At 54.3% G+C, this 25776-nt stretch overlaps 1 protein-coding gene across 1 annotated transcript in view; it reads left to right on the top strand.

Moving 5' to 3' along the window:
• The first annotated feature begins 2337 nt into the window (after positions 1 to 2337).
• Positions 2338 to 25776, top strand: part of LOC144486247 (tau-tubulin kinase 1-like) — a 354268-nt gene continuing 330829 nt past the window's right edge. Inside the window, exons 1-3 of the mRNA XM_078204315.1 lie at positions 2338 to 2491; positions 2759 to 2906; positions 3013 to 3086. Coding sequence (XP_078060441.1) covers positions 2384 to 2491; positions 2759 to 2906; positions 3013 to 3086 — 330 coding nt within the window. The 5' untranslated portion in view covers positions 2338 to 2383. The remainder of the gene's footprint in view (positions 2492 to 2758; positions 2907 to 3012; positions 3087 to 25776) is intronic.

Here is a 25776-nt window from a genome sequence, read left to right as displayed (position 1 = left end):
GAGGTCTTGCACTTTGGAAAAAAGAATAGAGGCATGGACTATTTTCTAAACGGTGACAAAATTCATAATGCTAAAGTGCAAAGGGACATGGGAGTCCTAGTCCAGGATTCTCTAAAGGTAAACTTGCAGGTTGAGTCCGTAATTAAGAAAGCAAATGTAATGTCATTTATCTCAAGAGGCTTGGAATACAAAAGCAGGGATGTACTCTGAGGCTTTATAAAGCACTGGTTAGGCCCCATTTGGAGTACTGTGAGCAATTTTGGGCCCCACACCTCAGGAAGGACATACTGGCACTGGAGCGGGTCCAGCGGAGATTCACACGGATGATCCCAGGAATGGTAGGCCTGACATACGATGAACGTCTGAGGATCGTGGGATTATATTCATTGGAGTTTAGGAGGTTGAGGGGAGATCTAATAGAAACTTACAAGATAATGAACGGCTTAGATAGGATGGACGTAGGGAAGTTGTTTCCATTAGCAGGGGAGACTAGGACGCGGGGGCACAGCCTTAGAATAAGAGGGAGTCACTTTAGAACAGAGATGAGGAGAAATTTCTTCAGCCAGAGAGTGGTAGGTCTGTGGAATTCATTGCCACAGAGGGCTGTGGAGGCCGAGACGTTGAGCGTCTTCAAGACAGAAATTGATAAATTCTTGATTTCTCGAGGAATTAAGGGCTATGGGGAGAGAGCGGGTAAATGGAGTTGAAATCAACCATGATTGAATGGTGGAGTGGACTCGATGGGCCGAATGGCCTTACTTCCGCTCCTATGTCTTATGGTCTTATTACTCGGGGGCATAGGTTTAAGGTGCGAGGGGCAAGGTTTAAAGGAGATGTACGAGGCAGATTTTTTTACACAGAGGGTGGTGGGTGCCTGGAACTCGCTGCCGGGGGAGGGAGTGGAAGCGGATACGGTCGTGGCTTTTAAGGGGCATCTTGACAAGTACATGAATGGGATGGGAATAGAGGGATATGGTCCCCGGAAGCGTAGGGGGTTTTAGCTCAGTCGGGCAGCATGGTCGGTGCAGACTTGGAGGGCCGAAGGGCCTGTTCCTGTGCTGTAATTTTCTTTGTTCTTTGTTGAAACTGTAAGTGATAGAATGATTAAATACTGAGGCGTCCTTGCTACTTACCAATCAGCTCTTTCCCGTCTGTCCTGATCACTGTTGGAATTTAACCTGGTGTTGTCAAACTTCTTACTCTATCACTGCAGCAGGGCAAGGCCACAGCCAGGGTTTAACAATTAGAAAGCAAAGAGAGCAAAGAAAACTACAGCACAGAAACAGGCCCTTCGGCCCTCCAAGCCCGTGCCGACCATGCTGCCCGACTGAACTAAAACCCCCTACCCTTCAGGAAGTACCTCTTCCCCCTCGGCTCCAAATTCCCACTCAGCTGCAAGTTTCTGATGGCCTGGGCCTCGCCCTGGCCGTGGGGAGGGGGAGTGCAGGGTCTCCCTCCCCAATTGAGGGGGGGGGTGGGTGGTGGAGGGGGGCAGGGCCTGTCTCCCCGGTAAGGGGGGGGGGCGGGGGAGGGCAGTGTCTGCCTCGCCGTGGGGGGAGGGGGGAGTGCAGTGTCTGCCTCGCCCTGGCCGTGGGGGGGGGGGGGGGGGGGAGTGCAGGGTCTGCCTCCCCGGTTTTTGGGGGGGGGGGGGGGGAGTGCAGGGTCTGTCTCCCCAATTGAGGGGGGGGGGGGGGGAGTGCAGTGTCTGCCTCCCCGGTTTTGGGGGGGGGGGGGGGGGAGTGCAGGGTCTGTCTCCCCGGTTTGGGGGGGGGGGGGAGTGCAGGGTCTGTCTCCCCGGTTTTCGGGGGGGGGGGGGAGTGCAGGGTCTGTCTCCCCGGTTTTTGGGGGGGGGGGGGAGTGCAGGGTCTGTCTCCCCGGTTTTGGGGGGGGGGGGGGGGAGTGCAGGGTCTGTCTCCCCGGTTGGGTGGGGGGGGGGGGGGGGGGGGAGTGCAGGGTCTGTCTCCCCAATTGAGGGGGGGGGGGGGGGGTGGGTGGTGGAGGGGTGCAGGGCCTGTCTCCCCAGTTTGGGGGGATGGGGATGGCACGGTCTGCCCCCCCCCCCCCCCCCCCCCCCCTCCCCCGGTAGAGGGGAGTCAGGGTCAGGATTCTGGTGTCGGGTTAAAGCAAATTACTGCGGATGCTGGAATCTGAAACCAAAAGAGAAAATGCTGGAAAATCTCAGTGGGTCTGGCAGCCTCTGTGAGGAGAGAAAGGAGCTGAAGCTTCCAGTCCAGACGACCCTTTGTTGAAGCTGGGACTGTGTCTGACTCGGGCCTGTAATGGTCACTCAGCAGCTTTGGATCTCACTGGGTTTGTATTCTTGGTCCTGCAGGTAAATGGACCATTTTGGATGCAGTCTGTATGAGTTCTCACTGGCCGTCCAATGCAGTGCCTAGCAGCCCCGGCACAGGAAGAGGCAAACATGAGTGGCGGAGGGGAACAGGTCGACATTTTACCCGTGGCCTTTGTTGTAAAAGACCGCTGGAAAGTGGTGAGTGATGTCAGCTTTACCACCGGCTGCAACCGCCCCCCCCCCCCCCGCCCCCGGAGCCCTGTGGTGCCCCCCCCCCCCCCCCCCCCCGAGCCCTGCGGTGCCCCGCCCCCCCATCCGGAGACACCCCCCAATTTACTCAAGCCTTACTCACTCGATGCACCCAGTTAACCTCCTCTCTCAACCCATATGTACGACCCCGTACCCGGAAATGTAGATCTCATCTTTGTGCCACGGTTACCCCACTGCTCAGTGTCTCTCTTTCAGCTGAAGAAGATTGGTGGAGGTGGGTTTGGTGAGATATATGAGGCAACGGATTTGTTAATCCGGGAGAACGTTGCACTGAAGGTGGAATCTGCCCAGCAACCCAAGCAAGTGCTGAAGATGGAGGTGGCTGTTCTGAAGAAACTACAAGGTAAGGGAGATGTGTGGTGAATATATTCCCTCAGCAATGACTGCTTCTTGTCCCCAGCAGGCCCTTTTCTGTACATTATAATAATTGGTGTTATCATTCTGTTCAGGGAAGGATCATGTGTGCAGATTCATTGGCTGTGGGAGGAACGAGAAGTTTAATTATGTCGTGATGCAACTGCAGGTAACGGCTTGTTTCATGTTGGAATTACTTTCTGTAGGGGAATTAAGGGATATGGGGATCAGGCGGGTAAGTGCAACTGATTCACTTCAGATCGACCATGATCTTATTGAATGGCGGGGCAGGCTCGAGGGGCCAGATGGCCTACTCCTGCTCCTATTTCTTATGTTCTTATGAATGTGGACTTCCTGCTCCAACTTGAGCAGATGCCGGGATTCCAGTCAACCCATTACCCCGTCACCTGGCCATCCCTCCTGGCGCGACCCCAAGCTTCACTCACTCGGCACTTGAGTGGATATGCTGCACACCAGCATGTGAAGCACCGGCTGCAGGTTAATGACGGGAATGCCGCTGCAGTGGTGAGCATGGACTTTCAAACGTTATTCCAGACAGTGCCACACAACATTGAGAAGAGTGATAGCTCATGCAATAAAAGGGACAGTCGCAACGTGGTACAAAACTGGCTGAATGCTTGGAAGAGGGGGGGGTAAGGGTTCCGAGATGTTTTTCAGGCTGGAGTAAGGTTTGCAGTGGAGACCCCCAGCAATTGGTATTGGCACTCCTGTTTCTCCTGATATATATTAATGATCGAGATAATTTCAAAGTTTGTGGATGATACAAAATGTAGAATTATTGAGAACTGTGAAGAGGATAGTGTGGAACTTCACGGCATCAAAATGTTGGTGGCGTGGGAAGATCTGGAGTGCACCGTCTGACAGTGTGGTTAGGATCGGGAATGCACCGTCTGACAGTGCGGTTAGGATCTGGAATGCACCGTCTGACAGTGCGGTTAGGATCTGGAATGCACCGTCTGACAGTGCGGTTAGGATCGGGAATGCACCGTCTGACAGTGTGGTTAGGATCGGGAATGCACCGTCTGACAGTGTGGTTAGGATCTGGAATGCACCGTCTGACAGTGCGGTGAGGATCTGGAATGCACTGTCTGACAGTGCGGTTAGGATCTGGAATGCACCGTCTGACAGTGTGGTTAGGATCGGGAATGCACCGTCTGACAGTGTGGTTAGGATCGGGAATGCACCGTCTGACAGTGTGGTTAGGATCTGGAATGCACCGTCTGACAGTGCGGTTAGGATCGGGAATGCACCGTCTGGCAGTGCGGTGAGGATCTGGAATGCACCGTCTGGCAGTGTGGTTAGGATCTGGAATGCACCGTCTGACAGTGTGGTTAGGATCTGGAATGCACCGTCTGACAGTGCGGTGAGGATCTGGAATGCACCGTCTGACAGTGCGGTGAGGATCTGGAATGCACCGTCTGACAGTGCGGTTAGGATCGGGAATGCACCGTCTGACAGTGCGGTGAGGATCGGGAATGCACCGTCTGACAGTGTGGTTAGGATCGGGAATGCACCGTCTGGCAGTGCGGTGAGGATCTGGAATGCACCGTCTGACAGTGCGGTGAGGATCTGGAATGCACCGTCTGACAGTGCGGTTAGGATCGGGAATGCACCGTCTGACAGTGCGGTGAGGATCGGGAATGCACCGTCTGACAGTGCGGTTAGGATCTGGAATGCACCGTCTGGCAGTGTGGTTAGGATCGGGAATGCACCGTCTGACAGTGCGGTTAGGATCTGGAATGCACTGTCTGACAGTGTGGTTAGGATCTGGAATGCACTGTCTGACAGTGTGGTGAGGATCTGGAATGCACCGTCTGACAGTGCGGTTAGGATCTGGAATGCACCGTCTGACAGTGCGGTTAGGATCTGGAATGCACCGTCTGACAGTGCGGTGAGGATCTGGAATGCACCGTCTGACAGTGTGGTTAGGATCTGGAATGCACCGTCTGACAGTGCGGTTAGGATCTGGAATGCACCGTCTGACAGTGTGGTTAGGATCTGGAATGCACCGTCTGACAGTGTGGTTAGGATCGGGAATGCACCGTCTGACAGTGTGGTTAGGATCGGGAATGCACCGTCTGACAGTGTGGTTAGGATCTGGAATGCACCGTCTGACAGTGCGGTTAGGATCGGGAATGCACTGTCTGACAGTGCGGTGAGGATCTGGAATGCACCGTCTGACAGTGTGGTTAGGATCTGGAATGCACCGTCTGACAGTGTGGTTAGGATCTGGAATGCACCGTCTGACAGTGCGGTGAGGATCGGGAATGCACCGTCTGACAGTGCGGTTGGGATCGGGAATGCACCGTCTGACAGTGCGGTGAGGATCGGGAATGCACCGTCTGACAGTGCGGTTAGGATCTGGAATGCACCGTCTGGCAGTGTGGTTAGGATCGGGAATGCACCGTCTGACAGTGCGGTTAGGATCGGGAATGCACCGTCTGGCAGTGTGGTTAGGATCTGGAATGCACTGTCTGACAGTGCGGTTAGGATCTGGAATGCACCGTCTGACAGTGTGGTTAGGATCTGGAGTGCACTGTCTGACAGTGCGGTGAGGATCGGGAATGCACCGTCTGACAGTGTGGTTAGGATCTGGAATGCACTGTCTGACAGTGCGGTGAGGATCTGGAATGCACCGTCTGACAGTGCGGTGAGGATCTGGAATGCACTGTCTGACAGTGCGGTGAGGATCTGGAATGCACCGTCTGGCAGTGTGGTTAGGATCTGGAATGCACCGTCTGACAGTGTGGTTAGGATCTGGAATGCACCGTCTGACAGTGCGGTGAGGATCTGGAATGCACTGTCTGACAGTGCGGTGAGGATCTGGAATGCACCGTCTGACAGTGTGGTGAGGATCTGGAATGCACCGTCTGACAGTGTGGTTAGGATCGGGAATGCACCGTCTGACAGTGTGGTTAGGATCTGGAATGCACCGTCTGACAGTGCGGTTGGGATCGGGAATGCACCGTCTGACAGTGCGGTTAGGATTGGGAATGCACTGTCTGACAGTGCGGTTGGGATCGGGAATGCACCGTCTGACAGTGCGGTTAGGATCTGGAATGCACTGTCTGACAGTGTGGTTAGGATCTGGAATGCACCGTCTGACAGTGTGGTTAGGATCGGGAATGCACCGTCTGACAGTGTGGTTAGGATCGGGAATGCACCGTCTGACAGTGTGGTTAGGATCTGGAATGCACCGTCTGGCAGTGCGGTTAGGATCTGGAATGCACCGTCTGACAGTGCGGTTAGGATCTGGAATGCACTGTCTGACAGTGCGGTTAGGATCTGGAATGCACCGTCTGACAGTGTGGTTAGGATCGGGAATGCACCGTCTGACAGTGCGGTGAGGATCTGGAATGCACTGTCTGACAGTGTGGTTAGGATCTGGAATGCACCGTCTGACAGTGTGGTTAGGATCGGGAATGCACCGTCTGACAGTGCGGTTAGGATCTGGAATGCACTGTCTGACAGTGTGGTTAGGATCTGGAATGCACTGTCTGACAGTGTGGTTAGGATCTGGAATGCACTGTCTGACAGTGTGGTTAGGATCTGGAATGCACTGTCTGACAGTGCGGTTAGGATCTGGAATGCACTGTCTGACAGTGCGGTTAGGATCTGGAATGCACCGTCTGACAGTGTGGTTAGGATCTGGAATGCACCGTCTGACAGTGCGGTGAGGATCTGGAATGCACTGTCTGACAGTGTGGTTAGGATCTGGAATGCACTGTCTGACAGTGTGGTTAGGATCTGGAATGCACCGTCTGACAGTGTGGTTAGGATCTGGAATGCACCGTCTGACAGTGCGGTTGGGATCGGGAATGCACTGTCTGACAGTGTGGTTAGGATCTGGAATGCACTGTCTGACAGTGTGGTTAGGATCTGGAATGCACTGTCTGACAGTGTGGTTAGGATCTGGAATGCACTGTCTGACAGTGTGGTTAGGATCTGGAATGCACTGTCTGACAGTGTGGTTAGGATCTGGAATGCACTGTCTGACAGTGTGGTTAGGATCTGGAATGCACTGTCTGACAGTGTGGTTAGGATCTGGAATGCACTGTCTGACAGTGTGGTTAGGATCTGGAATGCACTGTCTGACAGTGTGGTTAGGATCTGGAATGCACTGTCTGACAGTGTGGTTAGGATCTGGAATGCACTGTCTGACAGTGTGGTTAGGATCTGGAATGCACTGTCTGACAGTGTGGTTAGGATCTGGAATGCACCGTCTGGCAGTGTGGTTAGGATCTGGAATGCACCGTCTGACAGTGTGGTTAGGATCTGGAATGCACCGTCTGACAGTGTGGTTAGGATCTGGAATGCACCGTCTGGCAGTGTGGTTAGGATCGGGAATGCACTGTCTGACAGTGTGGTTAGGATCTGGAATGCACCGTCTGACAGTGCGGTTAGGATCTGGAATGCACCGTCTGACAGTGCGGTTAGGATCGGGAATGCACCGTCTGACAGTGCGGTTAGGATCTGGAATGCACCGTCTGACAGTGCGGTTAGGATCGGGAATGCACCGTCTGACAGTGCGGTTAGGATCTGGAATGCACCGTCTGGCAGTGCGGTTAGGATCGGGAATGCACCGTCTGACAGTGCGGTTAGGATCTGGAATGCACCGTCTGGCAGTGCGGTGAGGATCTGGAATGCACCGTCTGACAGTGTGGTTAGGATCGGGAATGCACTGTCTGACAGTGTGGTTAGGATCGGGAATGCACCGTCTGACAGTGCGGTTAGGATCGGGAATGCACCGTCTGACAGTGCGGTTAGGATCTGGAATGCACCGTCTGACAGTGTGGTTAGGATCTGGAATGCACTGTCTGACAGTGCGGTTAGGATCTGGAATGCACCGTCTGACAGTGCGGTGAGGATCTGGAATGCACCGTCTGACAGTGCGGTTAGGATCTGGAATGCACCGTCTGACAGTGCGGTTAGGATCGGGAATGCACCGTCTGACAGTGCGGTTAGGATCTGGAATGCACCGTCTGACAGTGCGGTGAGGATCGGGAATGCACCGTCTGACAGTGCGGTTAGGATCTGGAATGCACCGTCTGGCAGTGCGGTGAGGATCTGGAATGCACCGTCTGACAGTGTGGTTAGGATCGGGAATGCACTGTCTGACAGTGTGGTTAGGATCGGGAATGCACCGTCTGACAGTGCGGTTAGGATCGGGAATGCACCGTCTGACAGTGCGGTTAGGATCGGGAATGCACCGTCTGGCAGTGCGGTGAGGATCTGGAATGCACCGTCTGACAGTGTGGTTAGGATCTGGAATGCACCGTCTGACAGTGCGGTGAGGATCTGGAATGCACCGTCTGACAGTGTGGTTAGGATCGGGAATGCACTGTCTGACAGTGTGGTTAGGATCGGGAATGCACCGTCTGACAGTGTGGTTAGGATCGGGAATGCACCGTCTGACAGTGTGGTGAGGATCGGGAATGCACTGTCTGACAGTGTGGTTAGGATCTGGAATGCACCGTCTGGCAGTGTGGTTAGGATCGGGAATGCACCGTCTGACAGTGTGGTTAGGATCGGGAATGCACTGTCTGACAGTGTGGTTAGGATCTGGAATGCACCGTCTGACAGTGTGGTGAGGATCTGGAATGCACTGTCTGACAGTGCGGTGAGGATCTGGAATGCACCGTCTGACAGTGTGGTTAGGATCTGGAATGCACCGTCTGACAGTGTGGTTGGGATCTGGAATGCACCGTCTGACAGTGCGGTGAGGATCTGGAATGCACCGTCTGGCAGTGTGGTTAGGATCTGGAATGCACCGTCTGACAGTGCGGTTAGGATCTGGAATGCACCGTCTGACAGTGTGGTTAGGATCTGGAATGCACCGTCTGACAGTGTGGTTAGGATCTGGAATGCACCGTCTGGCAGTGTGGTTAGGATCGGGAATGCACCGTCTGGCAGTGCGGTTAGGATCTGGAATGCACCGTCTGACAGTGTGGTTAGGATCTGGAATGCACCGTCTGACAGTGTGGTTAGGATCTGGAATGCACCGTCTGACAGTGTGGTTAGGATCTGGAATGCACCGTCTGGCAGTGTGGTGAGGATCTGGAATGCACTGTCTGACAGTGTGGTTAGGATCGGGAATGCACCGTCTGACAGTGTGGTTAGGATCTGGAGTGCACCGTCTGACGGTGTGGTTAGGATCGGGAATGCACCGTCTGGCAGTGCGGTGAGGATCTGGAATGCACCGTCTGACAGTGTGGTTAGGATCTGGAATGCACCGTCTGACAGTGCGGTTAGGATCTGGAATGCACCGTCTGACAGTGTGGTTAGGATCTGGAATGCACCGTCTGACAGTGTGGTTAGGATCTGGAATGCACCGTCTGACAGTGTGGTTAGGATCTGGAATGCACCGTCTGACAGTGTGGTTAGGATCTGGAATGCACTGTCTGACAGTGCGGTTAGGATCTGGAATGCACCGTCTGACGGTGCGGTTAGGATCGGGAATGCACTGTCTGACAGTGTGGTTAGGATCTGGAATGCACCGTCTGACAGTGTGGTTAGGATCTGGAATGCACTGTCTGGCAGTGTGGTTAGGATCTGGAATGCACCGTCTGACAGTGTGGTGAGGATCGGGAATGCACCGTCTGACAGTGTGGTTAGGATCGGGAATGCACCGTCTGACAGTGCGGTGAGGATCGGGAATGCACCGTCTGACAGTGTGGTTAGGATCGGGAATGCACTGTCTGACAGTGCGGTGAGGATCGGGAATGCACCGTCTGACAGTGCGGTGAGGATCGGGAATGCACCGTCTGACAGTGCGGTGAGGATCGGGAATGCACCGTCTGACAGTGTGGTTAGGATCGGGAATGCACCGTCTGGCAGTGCGGTGAGGATCGGGAATGCACCGTCTGACAGTGCGGTTAGGATCTGGAATGCACCGTCTGACAGTGCGGTGAGGATCGGGAATGCACTGTCTGACAGTGCGGTGAGGATCGGGAATGCACTGTCTGACAGTGCGGTGAGGATCTGGAATGCACCGTCTGACAGTGCGGTGAGGATCTGGAATGCACCGTCTGAGAGTGCGGTTAGGATCTGGAATGCACCGTCTGACAGTGTGGTTAGGATCGGGAATGCACCGTCTGACAGTGTGGTTAGGATCGGGAATGCACCGTCTGACAGTGTGGTTAGGATCGGGAATGCACCGTCTGACAGTGCGGTGAGGATCGGGAATGCACCGTCTGACAGTGTGGTTAGGATCGGGAATGCACCGTCTAACAGTGCGGTGAGGATCTGGAATGCACCGTCTGACAGTGTGGTTAGGATCTGGAATGCACTGTCTGACAGTGTGGTGAGGATCTGGAATGCACCGTCTGACAGTGTGGTTAGGATCGGGAATGCACTGTCTGACAGTGCGGTTAGGATCTGGAATGCACCGTCTGACAGTGCGGTTAGGATCTGGAATGCACCGTCTGACAGTGTGGTTAGGATCTGGAATGCACTGTCTGACAGTGCGGTTAGGATCTGGAATGCACCGTCTGACAGTGCGGTTAGGATCGGGAATGCACCGTCTGACAGTGTGGTTAGGATCGGGAATGCACCGTCTGACAGTGTGGTTAGGATCTGGAATGCACCGTCTGACAGTGTGGTTAGGATCGGGAATGCACCGTCTGACAGTGCGGTGAGGATCGGGAATGCACCGTCTGACAGTGTGGTTAGGATCGGGAATGCACCGTCTGACAGTGTGGTTAGGATCGGGAATGCACCGTCTGACAGTGTGGTTAGGATCTGGAATGCACCGTCTGACAGTGCGGTGAGGATCGGGAATGCACTGTCTGACAGTGTGGTTAGGATCTGGAATGCACCGTCTGACAGTGTGGTTAGGATCGGGAATGCACCGTCTGACAGTGTGGTTAGGATCGGGAATGCACCGTCTGGCAGTGCGGTGAGGATCTGGAATGCACCGTCTGACAGTGCGGTGAGGATCTGGAATGCACTGTCTGACAGTGTGGTTAGGATCGGGAATGCACCGTCTGACAGTGCGGTTAGGATCTGGAATGCACTGTCTGACAGTGTGGTTAGGATCTGGAATGCACCGTCTGACAGTGCGGTTAGGATCTGGAATGCACCGTCTGACAGTGCGGTTAGGATCGGGAATGCACTGTCTGACAGTGCGGTTAGGATCTGGAATGCACCGTCTGACAGTGCGGTTAGGATCTGGAATGCACCGTCTGACAGTGCGGTTAGGATCGGGAATGCACCGTCTGACAGTGCGGTTAGGATCTGGAATGCACCGTCTGGCAGTGCGGTTAGGATCTGGAATGCACCGTCTGACAGTGCGGTGAGGATCTGGAATGCACCGTCTGACAGTGTGGTTAGGATCTGGAATGCACCGTCTGGCAGTGTGGTTAGGATCGGGAATGCACCGTCTGACAGTGTGGTTAGGATCGGGAATGCACCGTCTGACAGTGTGGTTAGGATCGGGAATGCACCGTCTGACAGTGTGGTGAGGATCTGGAATGCACCGTCTGACAGTGTGGTTAGGATCTGGAATGCACCGTCTGGCAGTGTGGTTAGGATCTGGAATGCACCGTCTGACAGTGCGGTGAGGATCGGGAATGCACCGACTGACAGTGTGGTTAGGATCTGGAATGCACCGTCTGACAGTGTGGTTAGGATCTGGAATGCACCGTCTGACAGTGCGGTGAGGATCTGGAATGCACCGTCTGACAGTGCGGTTAGGATCTGGAATGCACCGTCTGACAGTGCGGTTAGGATCTGGAATGCACCGTCTGACAGTGTGGTGAGGATCGGGAATGCACCGTCTGACAGTGTGGTGAGGATCTGGAATGCACCGTCTGACAGTGTGGTGAGGATCTGGAATGCACCGTCTGACAGTGTGGTTAGGATCTGGAATGCACCGTCTGACAGTGTGGTGAGGATCTGGAATGCACCGTCTGACAGTGTGGTTAGGATCTGGAATGCACCGTCTGGCAGTGTGGTTAGGATCTGGAATGCACCGTCTGACAGTGCGGTTAGGATCTGGAATGCACCGTCTGACAGTGCGGTGAGGATCTGGAATGCACCGTCTGGCAGTGTGGTTAGGATCTGGAATGCACCGTCTGACAGTGCGGTTAGGATCTGGAATGCACCGTCTGACAGTGTGGTTAGGATCGGGAATGCACCGTCTGACAGTGCGGTGAGGATCTGGAATGCACCGTCTGACAGTGCGGTGAGGATCTGGAATGCACCGTCTGACAGTGCGGTGAGGATCTGGAATGCACCGTCTGGCAGTGTGGTTAGGATCTGGAATGCACCGTCTGACAGTGTGGTGAGGATCGGGAATGCACCGTCTGACAGTGTGGTTAGGATCTGGAATGCACTGTCTGACAGTGCGGTTAGGATCTGGAATGCACCGTCTGACAGTGCGGTGAGGATCTGGAATGCACCGTCTGACAGTGCGGTGAGGATCTGGAATGCACCGTCTGGCAGTGCGGTTAGGATCTGGAATGCACCGTCTGACAGTGCGGTGAGGATCTGGAATGCACCGTCTGGCAGTGTGGTTAGGATCGGGAATGCACCGTCTGACAGTGTGGTTAGGATCGGGAATGCACCGTCTGGCAGTGCGGTTAGGATCGGGAATGCACCGTCTGACAGTGCGGTGAGGATCGGGAATGCACCGTCTGACAGTGCGGTGAGGATCTGGAATGCACCGTCTGACAGTGCGGTGAGGATCTGGAATGCACCGTCTGACAGTGTGGTTAGGATCTGGAATGCACTGTCTGACAGTGCGGTGAGGATCGGGAATGCACTGTCTGGCAGTGCGGTTAGGATCTGGAATGCACTGTCTGACAGTGCGGTGAGGATCGGGAATGCACTGTCTGGCAGTGCGGTTAGGATCTGGAATGCACTGTCTGACAGTGCGGTGAGGATCTGGAATGCACCGTCTGACAGTGCGGTGAGGATCTGGAATGCACCGTCTGACAGTGCGGTGAGGATCTGGAATGCACCGTCTGACAGTGTGGTTAGGATCTGGAATGCACCGTCTGGCAGTGCGGTGAGGATCTGGAATGCACCGTCTAACAGTGCGGTTAGGATCTGGAATGCACCGTCTAACAGTGCGGTTAGGATCTGGAATGCACCGTCTAACAGTGCGGTTAGGATCTGGAATGCACCGTCTGACAGTGCGGTTAGGATCGGGAATGCACCGTCTGACAGTGTGGTTAGGATCTGGAATGCACCGTCTGACAGTGCGGTGAGGATCTGGAATGCACCGTCTGACAGTGCGGTTAGGATCTGGAATGCACCGTCTGGCAGTGTGGTTAGGATCTGGAATGCACTGTCTGACAGTGCGGTTAGGATCGGGAATGCACCGTCTGACAGTGTGGTTAGGATCTGGAGTGCACCGTCTGACAGTGTGGTGAGGATCTGGAATGCACCGTCTGACAGTGCGGTTAGGATCTGGAATGCACCGTCTGGCAGTGTGGTTAGGATCTGGAATGCACCGTCTGACAGTGCGGTTAGGATCTGGAATGCACCGTCTGGCAGTGTGGTTAGGATCTGGAATGCACCGTCTGACAGTGCGGTTAGGATCTGGAATGCACCGTCTGACAGTGCGGTTAGGATCTGGAATGCACCGTCTAACAGTGCGGTTAGGATCTGGAATGCACCGTCTGACAGTGTGGTTAGGATCTGGAGTGCACCGTCTAACAGTGTGGTTAGGATCGGGAATGCACCGTCTAACAGTGCGGTGAGGATCTGGAATGCACCGTCTAACAGTGCGGTGAGGATCTGGAATGCACCGTCTAACAGTGTGGTGAGGATCGGGAATGCACCGTCTGACAGTGTGGTTAGGATCGGGAATGCACCGTCTGGCAGTGTGGTTAGGATCTGGAATGCACCGTCTGACAGTGTGGTTAGGATCGGGAATGCACCGTCTAACAGTGCGGTGAGGATCTGGAATGCACCGTCTAACAGTGCGGTGAGGATCTGGAATGCACCGTCTGGCAGTGTGGTTAGGATCTGGAATGCACCGTCTGACAGTGTGGTTAGGATCTGGAATGCACCGTCTGGCAGTGTGGTTAGGATCTGGAGTGCACCGTCTGACAGTGTGGTTAGGATCTGGAGTGCACCGTCTGGCAGTGTGGTTAGGATCTGGAATGCACCGTCTGACAGTGTGGTTAGGATCTGGAATGCACCGTCTGACAGTGTGGTTAGGATCTGGAATGCACCGTCTGACAGTGTGGTTAGGATCTGGAGTGCACCGTCTGGCAGTGTGGTTAGGATCTGGAGTGCACCGTCTGACAGTGCGGTTAGGATCTGGAATGCACCGTCTAACAGTGCGGTGAGGATCTGGAATGCACCGTCTGGCAGTGTGGTTAGGATCTGGAGTGCACCGTCTGACAGTGTGGTTAGGATCTGGAATGCACCGTCTGACAGTGTGGTTAGGATCGGGAATGCACCGTCTGACAGTGTGGTTAGGATCTGGAATGCACCGTCTGACAGTGCGGTGAGGATCGGGAATGCACCGTCTGACAGTGCGGTTAGGATCTGGAATGCACCGTCTGACAGTGCGGTTAGGATCTGGAATGCACCGTCTGACAGTGTGGTTAGGATCGGGAATGCACCGTCTGACAGTGTGGTTAGGATCGGGAATGCACCGTCTGACAGTGTGGTTAGGATCTGGAATGCACCGTCTGGCAGTGTGGTTAGGATCGGGAATGCACCGTCTGACAGTGTGGTTAGGATCTGGAATGCACCGTCTGACAGTGTGGTTAGGATCTGGAATGCACCGTCTGACAGTGTGGTTAGGATCTGGAATGCACCGTCTGACAGTGTGGTTAGGATCTGGAATGCACCGTCTGACAGTGTGGTTAGGATCGGGAATGCACCGTCTGACAGTGTGGTTAGGATCTGGAATGCACCGTCTGACAGTGTGGTTAGGATCTGGAATGCACCGTCTGACAGTGTGGTTAGGATCTGGAATGCACCGTCTGACAGTGCGGTTAGGATCGGGAATGCACCGTCTGACAGTGTGGTTAGGATCTGGAATGCACCGTCTGACAGTGCGGTTAGGATCTGGAATGCACCGTCTGACAGTGCGGTTGGGATCGGGAATGCACCGTCTGACAGTGTGGTTAGGATCTGGAATGCACCGTCTGACAGTGTGGTTAGGATCGGGAATGCACCGTCTGGCAGTGCGGTGAGGATCTGGAATGCACCGTCTGACAGTGCGGTTAGGATCTGGAATGCACCGTCTGACAGTGCGGTTGGGATCGGGAATGCACCGTCTGGCAGTGTGGTTAGGATCTGGAATGCACTGTCTGACAGTGTGGTTAGGATCTGGAATGCACCGTCTGACAGTGTGGTGAGGATCTGGAATGCACCGTCTGACAGTGTGGTTAGGATCTGGAATGCACCGTCTGACAGTGTGGTGAGGATCTGGAATGCACTGTCTGACAGTGCGGTTAGGATCTGGAATGCACCGTCTGACAGTGCGGTTAGGATCTGGAATGCACCGTCTGACAGTGTGGTTAGGATCTGGAATGCACCGTCTGACAGTGCGGTTGGGATCGGGAATGCACTGTCTGACAGTGTGGTTAGGATCTGGAATGCACTGTCTGACAGTGTGGTTAGGATCGGGAATGCACCGTCTGACAGTGCGGTTAGGATCTGGAATGCACTGTCTGACAGTGTGGTTAGGATCGGGAATGCACCGTCTGACAGTGCGGTTGGGATCGGGAATGCACCGTCTGACAGTGTGGTTAGGATCTGGAATGCACCGTCTGGCAGTGCGGTTAGGATCTGGAATGCACCGTCTCGCAGTGTGGTTAGGATCGGGAATGCACCGTCTGACAGTGTGGTTAGGATCGGGAATGCACCGTCTGACAGTGTGGTTAGGATCTGGAATGCACCGTCTGACAGTGTGGTTAGGATCGGGAATGCACCGTCTGACAGTGCGGTGAGGATCGGGAATGCACCGACTGACAGTGCGGTGAGGATCTGGAATGCACCGTCTGACAGTGCGGTTAGGATCTGGAATGCACCGTCTGACAGTGCGGTTAGGATCTGGAATGCACCGTCTGACAGTGCGGTTAGGATCTGGAATGCACCGTCTGACAGTGCGGTTGGGATCGGGAATGCACTGTCTGACAGTGTGGTTAGGATCTGGAATGCACTGTCTGACAGTGTGGTTAGGATCTGGAATGCACTGTCTGACAGTGTGGTTAGGATCTGGAATGCACTGTCTGACAGTGTGGTTAGGATCTGGAATGCACTGTCTGACAGTGTGGTTAGGATCTGGAATGCACTGTCTGACAGTGTGGTTAGGATCTGGAATGCACTGTCTGACAGTGTGGTTAGGATCTGGAATGCACTGTCTGACAGTGTGGTTAGGATCTGGAATGCACTGTCTGACAGTGTGGTTAGGATCTGGAATGCACTGTCTGGCAGTGCGGTTAGGATCTGGAATGCACCGTCTGACAGTGTGGTTAGGATCTGGAATGCACTGTCTGACAGTGTGGTTAGGATCTGGAATGCACTGTCTGACAGTGTGGTTAGGATCTGGAATGCACCGTCTGACAGTGTGGTTAGGATCTGGAATGCACCGTCTGGCAGTGTGGTTAGGATCGGGAATGCACTGTCTGACAGTGCGGTTAGGATCTGGAATGCACCGTCTGACAGTGTGGTTAGGATCTGGAATGCACCGTCTGGCAGTGTGGTTAGGATCGGGAATGCACTGTCTGACAGTGCGGTTAGGATCTGGAATGCACCGTCTGACAGTGCGGTTAGGATCTGGAATGCACCGTCTGACAGTGCGGTTAGGATCTGGAATGCACCGTCTGACAGTGCGGTTAGGATCGGGAATGCACCGTCTGACAGTGTGGTTAGGATCTGGAATGCACCGTCTGACAGTGCGGTTAGGATCGGGAATGCACCGTCTGACAGTGTGGTTAGGATCTGGAATGCACCGTCTGACAGTGCGGTTAGGATCTGGAATGCACCGTCTGACAGTGCGGTTAGGATCGGGAATGCACCGTCTGACAGTGTGGTTAGGATCTGGAATGCACTGTCTGACAGTGTGGTTAGGATCTGGAATGCACTGTCTGACAGTGTGGTTAGGATCTGGAATGCACCGTCTGACAGTGTGGTTAGGATCTGGAATGCACTGTCTGACAGTGTGGTGAGGATCTGGAATGCACCGTCTGGCAGTGCGGTTAGGATCTGGAATGCACCGTCTGGCAGTGCGGTTAGGATCTGGAATGCACTGTCTGACAGTGTGGTTAGGATCGGGAATGCACCGTCTGACAGTGCGGTGAGGATCGGGAATGCACCGTCTGACAGTGTGGTTAGGATCTGGAATGCACCGTCTGACAGTGTGGTTAGGATCGGGAATGCACCGTCTGACAGTGCGGTGAGGATCGGGAATGCACCGTCTGACAGTGTGGTTAGGATCTGGAATGCACCGTCTGACAGTGCGGTGAGGATCGGGAATGCACTGTCTGACAGTGCGGTGAGGATCTGGAATGCACCGTCTGACAGTGCGGTTAGGATCTGGAATGCACCGTCTGACAGTGTGGTTAGGATCTGGAATGCACCGTCTGACAGTGCGGTGAGGATCTGGAATGCACTGTCTGACAGTGTGGTTAGGATCTGGAATGCACTGTCTGACAGTGCGGTTAGGATCTGGAATGCACTGTCTGACAGTGTGGTTAGGATCTGGAATGCACTGTCTGACAGTGCGGTGAGGATCGGGAATGCACTGTCTGACAGTGTGGTTAGGATCTGGAATGCACCGTCTGACAGTGCGGTGAGGATCGGGAATGCACTGTCTGACAGTGCGGTTAGGATCTGGAATGCACCGTCTGACAGTGCGGTTAGGATTTGGAATGCACCGTCTGACAGTGTGGTTAGGATCTGGAATGCACTGTCTGACAGTGCGGTTAGGATCTGGAATGCACCGTCTGACAGTGCGGTGAGGATCGGGAATGCACTGTCTGACAGTGTGGTTAGGATCTGGAATGCACCGTCTGACAGTGCGGTGAGGATCGGGAATGCACCGTCTGACAGTGCGGTGAGGATCGGGAATGCACCGTCTGACAGTGTGGTTAGGATTTGGAATGCACCGTCTGACAGTGTGGTTAGGATCGGGAATGCACCGTCTGACAGTGCGGTTAGGATCGGGAATGCACCGTCTGACAGTGCGGTTAGGATCGGGAATGCACCGTCTGACAGTGTGGTTAGGATCGGGAATGCACCGTCTGACAGTGCGGTTAGGATCTGGAATGCACCGTCTGACAGTGTGGTTAGGATCGGGAATGCACCGTCTGACAGTGCGGTTAGGATCTGGAATGCACCGTCTGGCAGTGCGGTTAGGATCTGGAATGCACTGTCTGACAGTGTGGTTAGGATCGGGAATGCACCGTCTGACAGTGTGGTTAGGATCGGGAATGCACTGTCTGGCAGTGCGGTGAGGATCGGGAATGCACTGTCTGACAGTGTGGTTAGGATCTGGAATGCACCGTCTGACAGTGCGGTTAGGATCGGGAATGCACTGTCTGGCAGTGCGGTTAGGATCGGGAATGCACCGTCTGACAGTGTGGTTAGGATCGGGAATGCACCGTCTGACAGTGCGGTTAGGATCTGGAATGCACCGTCTGACAGTGTGGTTAGGATCTGGAATGCACCGTCTGACAGTGTGGTTAGGATCGGGAATGCACTGTCTGACAGTGTGGTTAGGATCGGGAATGCACCGTCTGACAGTGCGGTGAGGATCTGGAATGCACCGTCTGGCAGTGCGGTTAGGATCTGGAATGCACCGTCTGACAGTGCGGTTGGGATCTGGAATGCACCGTCTGGCAGTGTGGTTAGGATCTAGAATGCACCGTCTGACAGTGTGGTTAGGATCGGGAATGCACCGTCTGACAGTGTGGTTAGGATCTGGAATGCACCGTCTGACAGTGTGGTGAGGATCTGGAATGCACCGTCTGGCAGTGTGGTTAGGATCTGGAATGCACTGTCTGACAGTGTGGTTAGGATCTGGAATGCACCGTCTGACAGTGTGGTGAGGATCTAGAATGCACCGTCTGACAGTGTGGTTAGGATCTGGAATGCACCGTCTGACAGTGTGGTTAGGATCTGGAATGCACCGTCTGACAGTGTGGTTAGGATCGGGAATGCACCGACTGACAGTGCGGTTAGGATCGGGAATGCACCGTCTGACAGTGTGGTTAGGATCGGGAATGCACCGTCTGACAGTGTGGTTAGGATCTGGAATGCACCGTCTGACAGTGTGGTTAGGATCGGGAATGCACCGTCTGACAGTGTGGTTAGGATCTGGAATGCACCGTCTGACAGTGTGGTTAGGATTGGGAATGCACCGTCTAACAGTGTGGTTAGGATCGGGAATGCACTGTCTGACAGTGTGGTTAGGATCTGGAATGCACTGTCTGACAGTGTGGTTAGGATCTGGAATGCACCGTCTGACAGTGTGGTTAGGATCTGGAATGCACCGTCTGACAGTGTGGTTAGGATCGGGAATGCACCGTCTGACAGTGTGGTTAGGATCGGGAATGCACTGTCTGACAGTGTGGTTAGGATCTGGAATGCACTGTCTGACAGTGTGGTTAGGATCTGGAATGCACCGTCTGACAGTGTGGTTAGGATCTGGAATGCACCGTCTGACAGTGTGGTTAGGATCTGGAATGCACTGTCTGACAGTGCGGTTAGGATCGGGAATGCACTGTCTGACAGTGTGGTTAGGATCTGGAATGCACCGTCTGACAGTGCGGTTAGGATCGGGAATGCACTGTCTGACAGTGTGGTTAGGATCTGGAATGCACTGTCTGACAGTGTGGTTAGGATCTGGAATGCACTGTCTGACAGTGTGGTTAGGATCTGGAATGCACTGTCTGACAGTGTGGTTAGGATCTGGAATGCACCGTCTGACAGTGCGGTTAGGATCGGGAATGCACCGTCTGACAGTGCGGTTAGGATCGGGAATGCACCGTCTGACAGTGCGGTTAGGATCTGGAATGCACCGTCTGACAGTGTGGTGAGGATCTGGAATGCACCGTCTGACAGTGTGGTTAGGATCTGGAATGCACCGTCTGACAGTGTGGTTAGGATCGGGAATGCACCGTCTAACAGTGTGGTTAGGATCTGGAATGCACCGTCTGACAGTGTGGTGAGGATCTGGAATGCACCGTCTGACAGTGTGGTTAGGATCGGGAATGCACCGTCTGACAGTGTGGTTAGGATCTGGAATGCACCGTCTGACAGTGCGGTGAGGATCTGGCATGCACTGTCTGACAGTGTGGTTAGGATCGGGAATGCACCGTCTGACAGTGTGGTTAGGATCTGGAATGCACCGTCTGACAGTGTGGTTAGGATCTGGAATGCACCGTCTGACAGTGTGGTTAGGATCTGGAATGCACCGTCTGACAGTGTGGTTAGGATCTGGAATGCACCGACTGACAGTGTGGTTAGGATCGGGAATGCACTGTCTGACAGTGCGGTGAGGATCTGGAATGCACCGTCTGGCAGTGTGGTTAGGATCGGGAATGCACTGTCTGGCAGTGCGGTTAGGATCTGGAATGCACCGTCTGACAGTGCGGTGAGGATCGGGAATGCACCGTCTGACAGTGCGGTTAGGATCGGGAATGCACCGTCTGACAGTGCGGTGAGGATCGGGAATGCACCGTCTGACAGTGTGGTTAGGATCGGGAATGCACTGTCTGACAGTGTGGTGAGGATCTGGAATGCACCGTCTGACAGTGTGGTTAGGATCTGGAATGCACCGTCTGACAGTGTGGTGAGGATCTGGAATGCACCGTCTGACAGTGTGGTTAGGATCTGGAATGCACCGTCTGACAGTGCGGTTAGGATCTGGAATGCACCGTCTGACAGTGTGGTGAGGATCTGGAATGCACCGTCTGACAGTGTGGTTAGGATCTGGAATGCACCGTCTGACAGTGTGGTTAGGATCGGGAATGCACCGTCTGGCAGTGTGGTTAGGATCTGGAATGCACCGTCTGACAGTGCGGTTAGGATCGGGAATGCACCGTCTGACAGTGTGGTTAGGATCTGGAATGCACCGTCTGACAGTGCGGTTAGGATCTGGAATGCACCGACTGACAGTGTGGTTAGGATCGGGAATGCACTGTCTGACAGTGCGGTGAGGATCTGGAATGCACCGTCTGGCAGTGTGGTTAGGATCGGGAATGCACTGTCTGGCAGTGCGGTTAGGATCTGGAATGCACCGTCTGGCAGTGCGGTTAGGATCTGGAATGCACCGTCTGACAGTGTGGTTAGGATCTGGAATGCACCGTCTGACAGTGCGGTTAGGATCTGGAATGCACCGTCTGACAGTGTGGTTAGGATCTGGAATGCACCGTCTGACAGTGCGGTTAGGATCTGGAATGCACCGTCTGACAGTGCGGTGAGGATCTGGAATGCACCGTCTGACAGTGCGGTTAGGATCTGGAATGCACCGTCTGACAGTGCGGTTAGGATCTGGAATGCACCGTCTGACAGTGCGGTGAGGATCTGGAATGCACCGTCTGACAGTGTGGTTAGGATCTGGAATGCACCGTCTGACAGTGTGGTGAGGATCTGGAATGCACCGTCTGACAGTGCGGTGAGGATCTGGAATGCACCGTCTGACAGTGTGGTTAGGATCTGGAATGCACCGTCTGACAGTGCGGTTAGGATCTGGAATGCACCGTCTGACAGTGTGGTTAGGATCTGGAATGCACCGTCTGACAGTGCGGTGAGGATCTGGAATGCACCGTCTGACAGTGTGGTTAGGATCTGGAATGCACCGTCTGACAGTGTGGTGAGGATCGGGAATGCACCGTCTAACAGTGCGGTTAGGATCTGGAATGCACCGTCTGACAGTGTGGTTAGGATCTGGAATGCACCGTCTGACAGTGCGGTGAGGATCGGGAATGCACCGTCTAACAGTGCGGTGAGGATCTGGAATGCACCGTCTGACAGTGTGGTTAGGATCTGGAATGCACCGTCTGACAGTGTGGTTAGGATCTGGAATGCACCGTCTGACAGTGTGGTTAGGATCTGGAATGCACCGTCTGACAGTGCGGTGAGGATCGGGAATGCACCGTCTAACAGTGTGGTTAGGATCGGGAATGCACTGTCTGACAGTGCGGTTAGGATCTGGAATGCACCGTCTGACAGTGCGGTGAGGATCTGGAATGCACCGTCTAACAGTGCGGTTAGGATCGGGAATGCACTGTCTGACAGTGTGGTGAGGATCTGGAATGCACCGTCTGACAGTGCGGTTAGGATCGGGAATGCACCGTCTGGCAGTGTGGTTAGGATCTGGAATGCACCGTCTGACAGTGCGGTTAGGATCTGGAATGCACCGTCTGACAGTGCGGTTAGGATCTGGAATGCACCGTCTGACAGTGCGGTTAGGATCTGGAATGCACCGTCTGACAGTGTGGTTAGCATCTGGAATGCACCGTCTGACAGTGCGGTGAGGATCTGGAATGCACCGTCTAACAGTGCGGTTAGGATCGGGAATGCACTGTCTGACAGTGTGGTGAGGATCTGGAATGCACCGTCTGGCAGTGTGGTTAGGATCGGGAATGCACCGTCTGGCAGTGTGGTTAGGATCTGGAATGCACCGTCTGACAGTGCGGTTAGGATCTGGAATGCACCGTCTGACAGTGCGGTTAGGATCGGGAATGCACCGTCTGACAGTGCGGTTAGGATCTGGAATGCACCGTCTGACAGTGCGGTTAGGATCTGGAATGCACCGTCTGACAGTGCGGTTAGGATCTGGAATGCACCGTCTGACAGTGTGGTTAGGATCTGGAATGCACCGTCTGACAGTGTGGTTAGGATCTGGAATGCACCGTCTGACAGTGCGGTTAGGATCTGGAATGCACCGTCTGACAGTGTGGTTAGGATCTGGAATGCACCGTCTGACAGTGTGGTTAGGATCTGGAATGCACCGTCTGACAGTGTGGTTAGGATCTGGAATGCACCGTCTGGCAGTGTGGTTAGGATCGGGAATGCACCGTCTGACAGTGTGGTTAGGATCTGGAATGCACCGTCTGACAGTGTGGTTAGGATCTGGAATGCACCGTCTGGCAGTGTGGTTAGGATCGGGAATGCACTGTCTGACAGTGCGGTTAGGATCGGGAATGCACTGTCTGACAGTGCGGTTAGGATCGGGAATGCACTGTCTGGCAGTGTGGTTAGGATCTGGAATGCACCGTCTGGCAGTGTGGTTAGGATCTGGAATGCACCGTCTGACAGTGCGGTTAGGATCGGGAATGCACCGTCTGACAGTGCGGTTAGGATCTGGAATGCACCGTCTGACAGTGTGGTGAGGATCTGGAATGCACCGTCTGACAGTGTGGTTAGGATCTGGAATGCACCGTCTGACAGTGTGGTTAGGATCTGGAATGCACCGTCTGACAGTGCGGTGAGGATCTGGAATGCACCGTCTGACAGTGCGGTTAGGATCTGGAATGCACCGTCTGACAGTGTGGTTAGGATCTGGAATGCACCGTCTGACAGTGTGGTTAGGATCGGGAATGCACCGTCTGACAGTGCGGTTAGGATCGGGAATGCACTGTCTGGCAGTGTGGTTAGGATCTGGAATGCACCGTCTGGCAGTGTGGTTAGGATCTGGAATGCACCGTCTGACAGTGCGGTTAGGATCTGGAATGCACCGTCTGACAGTGCGGTGAGGATCTGGAATGCACCGTCTGACAGTGTGGTGAGGATCTGGAATGCACCGTCTGGCAGTGCGGTGAGGATCTGGAATGCACCGTCTGACAGTGCGGTTAGGATCTGGAATGCACCGTCTGACAGTGTGGTTAGGATCTGGAATGCACCGTCTGACAGTGTGGTTAGGATCGGGAATGCACCGTCTGACAGTGCGGTTAGGATCGGGAATGCACTGTCTGGCAGTGTGGTTAGGATCTGGAATGCACCGTCTGGCAGTGTGGTTAGGATCTGGAATGCACCGTCTGACAGTGCGGTTAGGATCGGGAATGCACCGTCTGACAGTGTGGTTAGGATCTGGAATGCACCGTCTGACAGTGTGGTTAGGATCTGGAATGCACCGTCTGACAGTGTGGTGAGGATCTGGAATGCACCGTCTGACAGTGTGGTTAGGATCTGGAATGCACCGTCTGACAGTGTGGTTAGGATCTGGAATGCACCGTCTGACAGTGTGGTGAGGATCTGGAATGCACCGTCTGACAGTGTGGTTAGGATCTGGAATGCACCGTCTGACAGTGTGGTTAGGATCTGGAATGCACCGTCTGACAGTGCGGTTAGGATCGGGAATGCACCGTCTGACAGTGTGGTTAGGATCTGGAATGCACCGTCTGACAGTGTGGTTAGGATCTGGAATGCACCGTCTGACAGTGCGGTGAGGATCTGGAATGCACCGTCTGACAGTGTGGTGAGGATCTGGAATGCACCGTCTGGCAGTGTGGTTAGGATCGGGAATGCACTGTCTGGCAGTGCGGTTAGGATCGGGAATGCACCGTCTGACAGTGTGGTTAGGATCGGGAATGCACCGTCTGACAGTGCGGTTAGGATCGGGAATGCACCGTCTGACAGTGTGGTTAGGATCGGGAATGCACCGTCTGACAGTGCGGTTAGGATCGGGAATGCACCGTCTGACAGTGCGGTTAGGATCGGGAATGCACCGTCTGACAGTGTGGTTAGGATCTGGAATGCACCGTCTGACAGTGCGGTTAGGATCGGGAATGCACCGTCTGACAGTGCGGTTAGGATCTGGAATGCACCGTCTGACAGTGCGGTTAGGATCGGGAATGCACCGTCTGACAGTGCGGTTAGGATCTGGAATGCACCGTCTGACAGTGCGGTTAGGATCTGGAATGCACCGTCTGACAGTGCGGTTAGGATCGGGAATGCACCGTCTGACAGTGTGGTTAGGATCTGGAATGCACCGTCTGACAGTGCGGTTAGGATCTGGAATGCACCGTCTGGCAGTGCGGTGAGGATCGGGAATGCACCGTCTGACAGTGCGGTTAGGATCGGGAATGCACCGTCTGACAGTGCGGTTAGGATCGGGAATGCACCGTCTGACAGTGTGGTTAGGATCTGGAATGCACCGTCTGACAGTGTGGTTAGGATCTGGAATGCACCGTCTGACAGTGTGGTTAGGATCGGGAATGCACCGTCTGACAGTGCGGTTAGGATCGGGAATGCACCGTCTGACAGTGTGGTTAGGATCGGGAATGCACTGTCTGACAGTGTGGTTAGGATCTGGAATGCACCGTCTGGCAGTGTGGTTAGGATCTGGAATGCACCGTCTGACAGTGCGGTTAGGATCGGGAATGCACCGTCTGGCAGTGTGGTTAGGATCTGGAATGCACCGTCTGGCAGTGCGGTTAGGATCTGGAATGCACCGTCTGACAGTGCGGTTAGGATCTGGAATGCACTGTCTGGCAGTGTGGTTAGGATCTGGAATGCACTGTCTGGCAGTGTGGTTAGGATCTGGAATGCACTGTCTGGCAGTGTGGTTAGGATCGGGAATGCACTGTCTGACAGTGTGGTTAGGATCTGGAATGCACTGTCTGGCAGTGTGGTTAGGATCTGGAATGCACTGTCTGACAGTGCGGTTAGGATCTGGAATGCACCGTCTGACAGTGCGGTTAGGATCTGGAATGCACTGTCTGACAGTGCGGTGAGGATCTGGAATGCACCGTCTGGCAGTGTGGTTAGGATCTGGAATGCACTGTCTGGCAGTGTGGTTAGGATCTGGAATGCACTGTCTGACAGTGTGGTTAGGATCTGGAATGCACCGTCTGACAGTGTGGTTAGGATCTGGAATGCACCGTCTGGCAGTGTGGTTAGGATCTGGAATGCACCGTCTG

Source organism: Mustelus asterias, unplaced genomic scaffold (assembly GCF_964213995.1).
Source record: "Mustelus asterias unplaced genomic scaffold, sMusAst1.hap1.1 HAP1_SCAFFOLD_307, whole genome shotgun sequence".
Lineage (NCBI taxonomy): Eukaryota > Metazoa > Chordata > Chondrichthyes > Carcharhiniformes > Triakidae > Mustelus > Mustelus asterias.
The sequence above is the reverse complement of the archived record's forward strand: the minus strand, read 5'-3'. Positions and strand labels throughout refer to the sequence as shown.